Genomic DNA, 10,341 nt, shown 5'->3' with positions numbered 1-10,341 from the left:
AGGTGGACCCAAACGTAGGAGTCTGGTTCTCTCCAAAACCACTAGAGGGGGCAGAACTGAATGCGAATGGGGAGGGAGCAGTAGATGGTGCTACAAAAAAACAAAAAACAGACATCTTAAACATATAGCTTATTTAACACTTAAAAATGTTACTGAAAATGTAAGTAATTGTCTGACTGCTGAAATAAATTGTTATCCTTCCTTCTTATATTCTATATCTCTACAACTACTATAGCTAAAAGAATGAAACGTGAGGATAGATGCACATGTTGGATGTTTAAATATTGCAAAAAAAAATACTTTATAGTACCACCTGGTGGCAGCTTAGATGAATTTCTCACAGTGGACAGTCCATTGTACAGGCCTCCTACAAGTTTATTTTGAAGACTTTTCAAATAAAACACTAATACCAATTTTATCAACACCATTTCCAAGCCCTACTAACATTTCATAAAAAAAACAAAACCATAATACCTCTGAATGTGAAATGCACACAAACAATACATTTAAAACTAACAGATAACATAATCACAAACAGCTTCTTAGTTCTCAATTCTTGGTGGCAACCTCTTCAAATAAAGCTGCTTAAGCCACCTTCCTATTGTGACCTCTCCTCAAAAGGTCGGGCCTTGGTATTAGGTCGGATTTCTTCTCCTCTACCAGCCTAATGCATCCCTGACCAGACCCTCAGGAAACCTCTTGAAGCAATCTTCTTTTCACTCTTAGCTCCTTAGTCTGGTCTTCTGTAACTCTCCTCTTAGGAGCCCGGGCTTCTGCCTCCCTCTTCGATCTTTCTAAGTCCACATGGACCTAACTGACTTAAAGACTTTTAAGGATATTTTTTTCCAAATTCATAAATTTGATGCTTTTAAGACATTTTAAGACTGTACCTCCTGATTGCTGAGACCACGAGAGAAGTACTCGTTTCCTCTCATAGGATCATAGTCAAGCAACAGTTCACTCACTAAATCAAAATTACATTTTCTTAAGGTTATATTAGATTTTTTTTAAAATATTTGCTAGATTGGATCTCTGCACTTATTAGAATACTACAAATCCAAATACACAATTCATATGGTGAAATTCCATACCATTTTTTCAAACTTATGTGCAGTGCAAATTAGGGTGATGTGGCACTAAGGTTAGAAATCCTACAACTAACAGATCAACGCAATGTCCCAAATTCAGAAGAATAGTTCACAATGAGGTGATGAATGATCTCAAATCATCACTCCTGGCCAATAGGTGGGACTGCAGCAGGTTTCAAGGTCTTTGATAGCAACAGCTGCACAACTTTAAGCAATCTGACAATATTTCTTCAGAGGAAATGCTGCTTTAGTCTATTTTGGAACTGCAAACCTGATGTTGAGGCAGCAGAGGGCGCAGTTGTTCCAAACCCAAAGGAGGAAGCAGACGCAGCAGGAGGTGCGGCAGGGTTTGCTGCAGCACCAAAGATGAAAGGCTGAGCCGGGGCCGAGTTCACAGGAGCGCCTGAGGAGGCCGCCGGCTGCTCCTGGCTGTTGCCAAAGACGAAGGGTTTTGCTGGAGCGGCGTCACTGGTGGTGGTTGTAGAGGGCTGTCCGAACAGAAAAGTGCTGGGCGGGGCTGAGGGGGCCGAAGTGGTGCTGGTGCTGTTGCCGGCAGCAGCACTGAACAAACTTGGGGCAGGGGTTGGGGTGGATGAGGTGGTGCTGTTGGGATTACTCGCTATGAAAGAAAACGCTTGTTTCGGGGGAGGAGCAGCAGAATCTGTTCAGGAAAGGATAAAACATTACATTAGACAAAACTATAGGCTATAGTTCAAAGGAATTTATCAAAATTATGACGAAACCTATACGTTCTTGAACTATTTCATGAAAAATACTCTAATGACAGAAACACAGCAGTTGTTTAGACTTGTTTAAAAACAAAAACTACCTGCAGCATTTTGTCCAAAGTTGAATGTGGGTTTTGGTGCCTCCGAGGTGGGATTTTCACTCTTTTCTGCCGACTTCCCAAATGAATAAGGAGGCGGAGGTTGTTCTGTTGAACCTCCCGGCTTCCCAAAGGAAAAACCTCCTGAAGGAGCTGCAGCAGCTGGAGTTTCCTTCTCCTTACTAGCACCTCCGAACACAAAGTTCGGCGGAGCTGCAGAGGCATTCGGTTCCTTCTTCTCCTCTGGCTTTCCAAAGGCAAAAGTGGGAGCTGCTGGCTCTTTGCCTGCCTGTAATGATCCAAATGTAGGGGGTGTTTTGGACGTGTTGGTTGCCAGGTTTGATTCACCTAATCTCTCGAATACAGATTTCTTGGTGGTTGTGGCACTGGTTGTGGTTACGTTTTCTGTTGTGGTGTGATTTGATGATGCAGGAATGCTGACTTTGTCCTGCGAGGAGGAAGGAGGAGTGGCTGAGGCGCTTTCTGATGTTTCATCTTTAGGTTTTGACAGTCCGAAGGTGAACCCTCCCTTAGGAGCGCTGCTCTCTGTGCTAGCTGCTGCACTTCCAAACATGGCCCCACTACTGACTCCAAACTTGAAAGCTGGCTCTGAGGCGGGCTGGTCAGACTTTTTGTCATCGCTAGAGGAAGTCCCGAATTTAAAACCCCCAGAGGAGGAGCCGAACTTAAACCCTGATGAGCCATCTGCTTCTTTTGAGGACGTCTCCGATGAGGAGTTTCCAAGTTGGACCCCAAATTTGAATCCACCAGATGGAGAAGATGTGGAAGAAGGCAACGTTCCAAACTTAAAGCTTGCAGATGCAGATCCGGATGTGCTGTCTGATGTGCCAAATTTAAAACCTCCAAAAGTAGAAGAGCCTGAAGTGGAGGATCCTGATGTGGCACCAGACAAGGTGCCCAAAGATGAACCAAAGGCTGAGAAAAGAAAACAAAAGCTACATTAAAATCCTCTGGGGATGAGTTGCTAGCATCTCTATCCTATTTAACTCACTAAGTACATCAAAATACAAAAACTGGTGGTACAAACATGTTTCTTTTAATTAACAATAATTTTACAAACCTGCTTTTAAAAATTAATTCTGTAAGTTTTAGATTTAAATGCAGACTTATTCTTATTTACCTTTGGCTTCTACATTAGCGCCAGGTTTCACTGCTTGACAGGCAACACACTTCACATCTGCAGCCTTATTCTGCACACAGCAGACATCACACTCCCATGATCCCTCTGGCTGCTTGAACTTGTCTGCCAATCCAAACAGTGGGGCACTGCTTGACGATGAGGAGGAGGAAGGCCCTGCTGAAGCACCTGTGAGGCAGTCATGGGAAGAACAGCAGTTACCAAAACAGTTTTTATTAAAGATGAAACATAAAAGGCTTCAACTGGTTCAATTAGATTTCTATACCTGGTTTTGCAGCAGTACAGGCTACACACTTAATGTCTTCTGCTTTGTTCTGTACCAAACACGTGTCACATTCCCACGCTCCCTCTGGTTTCTTGAATTTGTCTCCTAGCCCACTGGCACCAGTGGAAACGGGGGTTGTGGATGCAGGCGGCGTCTTAACAGTTGTGAACGCGGAGGGAAAAGTCAGGGAGGGTTTGAGCCCGGTCCCAGGCTTGGCCGTTTCACAGGCCACGCACTTCACCGCGTCGGGTTTGTTCACAACAAGACACGTGTCACAGTCCCAGGTTCCCGCAGGTTTGGAGAACATTGAACCAAACCCAGTCGTGGTCGTAGTGGAGGAGGCGGCGCTTATGCTGCTGTTCTCCACCCCGACAGAAGCGGCGGGCGAAGGATTACTGTCCGTAGGTTTGGAGGAGAGGTTGGGTTTGGGGGCCAAACAACACACACACTTTGAATCTGATTGTTTGTTCTGAACTAAGCATACATCACAGCTCCAGCCTTCTGGAGCTTTAAACAAATTACTAAATCCTGTTGATGAAGATGAGGATGAAGAGGCTGTCGTAGTGGAGGGCGAGGCGGTGGACTGAGGAGATTCCTGCTGGGAGGTGGTGATCGTGCTTGGAGAAACCGAAGCAACAGAGGAGGCAAAAGCTGGAAGGAAGAAAGAAGAATTCAAATGTTTTTGATACTAATATCAGCATTTAAAGTATTAAAAACACAATAAAAAAATTGAGCTAAAATATTAAAAAATAGATGTATTTTTAACTGGTTTCTGCTGCCATCCCACTCTTACTAACTGCTTTACAAACTTTTTAACTTATAAGCCGAATCGAAATTCTTCCCCTGCCCCTCCACTTGTAGGGGCATTTGAAGTGAGAGGGGTGTTTGAAACCGTTCTTTTAAGGGCTAACCCTCGCCCTGAAGGAATGTAGAGCTCTCTGGTGTAAGAGTGAACCGCATCGCACTGTGGAGAAGAAGCGCATTTCTTCACGTGGATGTGCTCTGAAGCACAAAAGTTTATATTTAAATGTAAATAGTGACTTTTGGCTTTAGCAGAACCTTTTTAAAGTAATAAAACTGGTGGTTTGTATTTCCGAGCAGGTGCACGCTAACGTAGCTGAGCGGCAACTATTGATGATGTCATCGAGTGGAAATGGCATCCAAATTTGAAGAAAATTATTACTATACTTTCTATTAAACGATTGTGCAAAGATTCAGACCAGGAGACTTGAGCAGATCCAGCACGCTGCCCTGCTTCAGCGTCTTGGCTGGTTTGAAAGGTCCATCAAAGTCTTCCATCTTGTTGCTCGTTACCGGCTTCACTGTTGAGCACAAAAACAGACCCAAACAAAAGCCTTAACACTTGACCCATACAACATTTAAAGAAGGCCTGAGCAGGTTTCTTACCGGCTGCAGCGATGGGTGCAGATAGATTTCCGTTTGACATGGAGGGGCCCAGCTTTGCGACAGGCGCACTGAAAGTAAAACCAGGCTGCAAAGACGAGACAAAATCCGTCACCTTACTGAGCTGGAATCCTCTAATGAACTTATAGAAGTACGTTTCTACTCACAGAGGAGGAATAAGAAGGGGGGCTAGCAGCAGTAGCTTTGACTATAGGTGAGGAAAACGTGAAAGGTACACACGGTGGTGTCAAGGCCTTTGGTGGATCCTGGGAGGAAAAGGATTTTAGTTAAAACTGCTCAGTGAGGGTTAGAGGAAATGAGGGAGTTTTGAGACAAACCTTATTCGTGGCCATTTCCTTCGCAGGAGTAACGGCTATGATCTCAGGAGAGGAGGTAACTGATGTGGAGGTGGTGGGAGGTGGCAGGGGAGTAGAAAAGCTGAAGGTAGGCAAGGACGATGCGGCGATGGGCAGAGAAATGGCCGGCAGCTTCGGCTCCTCAGTCACCTTGAGTCATGAAAATGAGGCATTTACTCAACTGCACTATTTTTTCTACTATTATTACTATTTGGCACATATAATTTAAAGTGAGAAACGGAGCGTACCTCATCGTCTTCGGTTCGCTTGGAGGGCCGTGCTGTGGTTCTCTCCCTCTTCATCTTGCCTCCTCCAGAGCTCACACTGGGAGGTGCGGGGGTGCTGGACAGAGGGTAGACAGGCCCACCAAGACTTCTTGTGCTACAAAACAAGAAAAAATTATTTTATTAAATTAAACAGGGAACAGCAATGACCAAAAGGAGAACAGAAAGCAGTCACAACACGTTTTACCTTTGAGAGGGACCTGGGTTTTCTTCAGGTAGTTGAGGTGATTGTCTTGTGGGCTAAAAGAAAAAGGCAAACCAAAATTACACCCACGCACGTTCTGATCAGACCTTGAGTTCTGTATCTGACATCATTTGTGCTTATAACTACAGATTTGTCCAACTAACCGTTTTCTCCCTTGTGCTCCTGCTCAGAGTTCTGAACCCTCCAGGCGTCAAAGTTGGTTTGAAGGACACTGATCGATTTCCTGAAACAGAAGCGGTTGCTGGAACCACAAGCTTCTTCACTGGAGGGAGGGCCAAGTCCATCTAATATGCAGAAAAGAGGGTCAATATTAGGGAAGAGAAACAAATAGTTGCAATGTTTCATTCTTGGTGTTTAGATACTTGTTTGGTTGCATGCATGTTCTCTGCCACATATTCAAGCCAACCTTTGCGCTAAAAGAGTGTTTTTTCTTAAGGTTTATTGAATCTAATAAAACATGCAGAATTGTTTGGCCAAAATATGAATCAGAGGGACCTCCTTAAAATAAAACTCCTTCTTACAGAATCTGACAAACACAAGTTTATAAAAGGACTTAAAATAAAAAATAAAATTTTGACTATTTAAGACCCATAGAACATTGCCTTAAATTAAAATTTAGACTAAGTGTACAAAACATACGCACATAAGAAGGTGTTAAGAAAAAAATACACTAAATATTAAGAAAATAAAACAGCAAAATGATAAAACACAGCATTTATAACCTTAAAAAACAAATATCTAAATATGAATACAAAAGTATATATAGAACTAGAGCTGGGTAATATTTAGAATAACTTCCGTTATCATGAAATGATGAATGATAAAACTTGCAGAATTTCTTTAAAAACATCTACATGCAATTTTCATAGTTTGGTTCTCGTCTGCCCCACTTACAGCAGCACCACCGATCCAGAAATGTTCAGGGTACATGTGTGTTACCCATTCAAGAGACCAGGAAATGAGGTTCAATGAGCAAAAGCACATGCATGCATGCTGATAATCTGTGATGAGGAGATGGATTTACATTTTATGTCAAAAGGACGAGTGATTCACATTGTGTGGCCAAATCTCCAGCGACAGACAAACAAGTTAATAAAAAAAAAAATCTGACCTCTTAATTTCCTGAATCAACTCATTATGATCGACAACAACACAATTGCTTTAATCCCAAATACTTTTCCTTTAGTTAAGTAGTTAATCTTACTTTTTTAGACATAAATGAGGAAAAATTACATTTGGACCTTAAAAAAAAGGAATTCTTGTTCATTTTTGTTATGGTACTCCATTTGTTATATATATATTTAAAACAATCTGTGTCCATTAACATTTCAGCAGAAACAATGCACTTTATTTTCAAAGGCTTTAAAAGGCCTTTTGTTGCAGATTCTTGTAAATTGCTTGGTTGTCGGTTAAAGATGCCTGAGGGCTCAGTCCCATTAAGCAGACCTACTGTTATGTTTTTAGCTCAAGAATGAGTGAATCACTTAAACAAAAGGCTTTGTTTAAATGAAATTGCTTTTTCCCTGAATGTTTTCAAAACTTACTTTAATATTTTTGAGGCATTTAAAAAAAGGTTTCATAACACTGATATTTTATTGTTAAGAAAATCACAACATCAGAAAAAAGCCGCATTGCCCAGTCCTAACCAAAACAGGTGGTTTTAAGCACCTTTAACAAACAGTTTTATTTGCTTCTTACAGATTTTCTACAAACCAGCACAACAATAAATTAATTTCAGCTTTTCTTCTTCACTTTTGCAACTGAGCTAGCTATGAGAATCAGACATGATCCAATCAATTCTTTGATTTCTTTCGTCACAAAAAGATTATTTTTTAATGAGGTGACCAAAAAAAATGCATGAATTATTTTTAACGTTTTTTCAAGCATTGTTTTAAATCTAAATTAAGTTTTTGATTTCTCAAAACCTTATAGAAATCTGCTGCCAGCCAATATTTTTGTGTATTTTTATGTATTTCTTATCCACTGCAGAACAGTTGCCACAACTGTGAAGGCCTGACCTTATTAATGACTCGACAGCTGACACAGTTCAACAATAGACGCACAGTTCCATGAGCCAAATACATGTTGCAGTGCCTCACAGTTTTGCTTACAGCTCCTATCGCATACGAGCACACATGAGAGGACTAAACAGCTGAAGAAAAGTCTGTTCAGAAGACTCGTGAAAGCCAACAAGCAAAGGAAATGCTATAAAGAAAATGCAGCAAGTGCTTAAGAAAGCAGGAACTGATCAATGTGATCCACATTCGTGTATTATACAAAGACGTGCAGAAGTCTCAAGTTCAAACACACAGTTCTTTACAACTAAAAAAGATGTATATATGTTTATTTTGAAACATACCCGTTTCCTTTTTGCTTGGTCATTAGACATATCCATATTCATTACATCCATTGACTGAAAAAAAAAAAAAAAAGAAAGGGGGTAAAAAATAAGATTAACAAGTGCATTATTAACAGTACAAAGGGTTAATACAATCTAGAACTGGGTGATCTCACCAAAGTATCATAAGGAATTATTTATGATTTGAATCACTCTTCTCTCTGAAATGCTCCAAATGACTTATTTAAAATCTCTTTCATCTGCTCTAAAATAACTTCCTTCTACAAATCAAACCTTACTGAACTTCTCATCTCCTTTTTATTGAGTTTCCCCATGTGCTGTTGTTGTGTAAAATGCTATCATTAAAATCAGGACATAAAACAAATTAGTTATAGCACTACTTATCCCAAGACAGTCTGTGTGCAAGAAATTACTCTTATTTGTTCTAAATTAGACTAGGAGGGGAAAAAAAACACATGCAAATTAAAGAGACACTGTTCAGCACCAAGTCATTTGTTTACAAACTGAACTAGGGACTGGCGAGTGTGCTCGCTGAACGCTGTTCTGTCAATTACAATCACAAATTGTTCATGTAGAAAGAGTGTTTTGGAAAGTTTGTTTTAATCTGACAGCTAAAAGATAAATGTAATTATTAAATTATGATGAAACACAGTGTAAAATCTGATCATCCTAACCTAGAGCAAACTGATACTGTGACAAAGTAGATTTACTATGGAGACTTACTGGTGAAAGGTTGGATGAAGCTGCGGGGATCCTCCTGGCATCCTTAAGATTAAGACATATGAAAACACAAGAATTAGCACTGTAAAATATAGTAAATATTTTAAAAGGAAAAAATTACAGCAACAACACCATGGATATTTTTAAATGACTGTACTTTTAACCCAAACTGAAGGTATTCAAGCAGCCACTTTCAATGAAAAGTCTATGCAAACGCGCAAAAACCCTCATTTTCAGATCTCTTTTATTTGCGCACAAGTTTTTAAGTCTGATCTCGAGCTCTACATAAAAATTATCCCTTCATTGATTATGCCCTGGAAGTTTAAGTTGAACTTTTGACCAATCAGAGATTCAGATTTGGTAGTGATGTATGGGTAGCATCCTTTTCAAAACTTGGAAGTGCCAACCGCTGTAAACATGATCACAAAAGAGAAATCAATTACTGTGGTTTGTGCCTGGCCAGAATTATATGACACCAAGTCTTTCATATAGCGAAATAGAGCTGTGAAAGAAAAAGCCTGGAGCAAGATTTGTGGGGATTGTAGGTGGCGAACAGGCGCTACAAAACAAAAAACCAAAGAAGAAGAATCCCCTCCCTGCCTGTCTGCTGTGTGAACATCACCAGCTGAATGTGCATTCATGAACCCACACTATAGCAGTTTCACACATGCCTGGTGTGAATGTAGCTCGACAGTTAAGTCTTGAAGGATTTGTGAACTTACAGCCAGTGGACTTGACATCCGCTCTAAGGACTGGAGGATCCGCCTGGCGGTGGCGCTGGTCACCCCACAGGGCTGTGCCCCAGCAGGCTTTGCTTTGATCTGTCTTCTCACTGGGGCCTGCATGCCAGATGATCCAATTTAGCCAATTTATCATTCAAAAATAAAGACTATAGTGTGTTTCACGTTGAAACCTTATAAATCACCTGGTAAGGTGTTCCAGGACGACTGCGGGAGCTCCTCACTGCTGCTGCCCCACCATACGTGGTCTTCCCTGGGTAGAAAGGTGAATCTCCGAGCTGGCTAGAGTTCAGCACTGTGCTGTTTAACGTTGACTGGAAAAAAACAATTTATACAAATTAAGGCAAAAATATTACTGAAACACATTTAAAACCGCAAAAGTCTTCCTAAATATACACATATTGGGTTTTTTTGTTATTTAGTTCTTTAATTAGTGTGAGAAAACATATAACCTAACAAACAAGACAAGCAGACTCTTACAACATACAAACAAACACTCTAGGTGAAGTTATTGCGCCATGGCCTGAGATTTAAAAAAAAATCTTTGGCTAACATCTTTAAAAGACTTATCAGGGAAATGTATTTAGATGAACAGAACAGGTCAAAGTCATGCAAAGCATTTCATGTATAAAAGGATCATATACACCCATCAACCATAGATTAAGATCCAGCTACATCAAGATAATCCCCCTTTTGCCGCAAAAAAAAGCCTGTATGCATTGAGCCATAGACTCAGCTAGTGTCCTAAAGATGTGCTGTGGTATCTGACACCCAGATGTTAGGGGCAGATGCTTTAAGCAGTGAGATAATAGGACCTGTATGCAAGTGTGCACAAACACAACCTGCAATCCACGAGATGCAAATGAAAGTGCTGAGATTAGTCCACCTTTTGCAATTTTCTCCAATTGTTGGCGGTAATATTCAGGAGTCAGCAG

At 40.8% G+C, this 10,341-nt stretch overlaps 2 protein-coding genes across 2 annotated transcripts in view; one reads left to right on the top strand and one right to left on the bottom strand.

The window, feature by feature from the left end:
* Positions 1-10,341, top strand: part of adnp2b (ADNP homeobox 2b) — a gene marked incomplete in the record, with an annotated part of 705,870 nt that overhangs the window by 139,193 nt on the left and 556,336 nt on the right.
* nup153 (nucleoporin 153) overlaps positions 1-10,341 on the bottom strand; it is an 18,750-nt gene that overhangs the window by 4,186 nt on the left and 4,223 nt on the right. The window contains exons 5-19 of the mRNA XM_024294392.2: positions 9,592-9,720; positions 9,389-9,505; positions 8,670-8,711; positions 7,947-8,000; positions 5,731-5,871; positions 5,570-5,622; positions 5,347-5,479; positions 5,081-5,248; positions 4,910-5,008; positions 4,746-4,830; positions 4,559-4,660; positions 3,339-3,989; positions 3,056-3,241; positions 1,918-2,850; positions 1,360-1,749 (exon numbers count right to left, since the gene is read on the bottom strand). Of these exons, the coding sequence (XP_024150160.1) occupies positions 1,360-1,749; positions 1,918-2,850; positions 3,056-3,241; positions 3,339-3,989; positions 4,559-4,660; positions 4,746-4,830; positions 4,910-5,008; positions 5,081-5,248; positions 5,347-5,479; positions 5,570-5,622; positions 5,731-5,871; positions 7,947-8,000; positions 8,670-8,711; positions 9,389-9,505; positions 9,592-9,720 (3,283 nt within the window). The remainder of the gene's footprint in view (positions 1-1,359; positions 1,750-1,917; positions 2,851-3,055; positions 3,242-3,338; positions 3,990-4,558; positions 4,661-4,745; positions 4,831-4,909; positions 5,009-5,080; positions 5,249-5,346; positions 5,480-5,569; positions 5,623-5,730; positions 5,872-7,946; positions 8,001-8,669; positions 8,712-9,388; positions 9,506-9,591; positions 9,721-10,341) is intronic.

Source organism: Oryzias melastigma, linkage group LG11 (assembly GCF_002922805.2).
Source record: "Oryzias melastigma strain HK-1 linkage group LG11, ASM292280v2, whole genome shotgun sequence".
Classification (NCBI taxonomy): Eukaryota; Metazoa; Chordata; class Actinopteri; order Beloniformes; family Adrianichthyidae; genus Oryzias; species Oryzias melastigma.
This window is presented reverse-complemented; position numbering and strand designations above follow the sequence as displayed.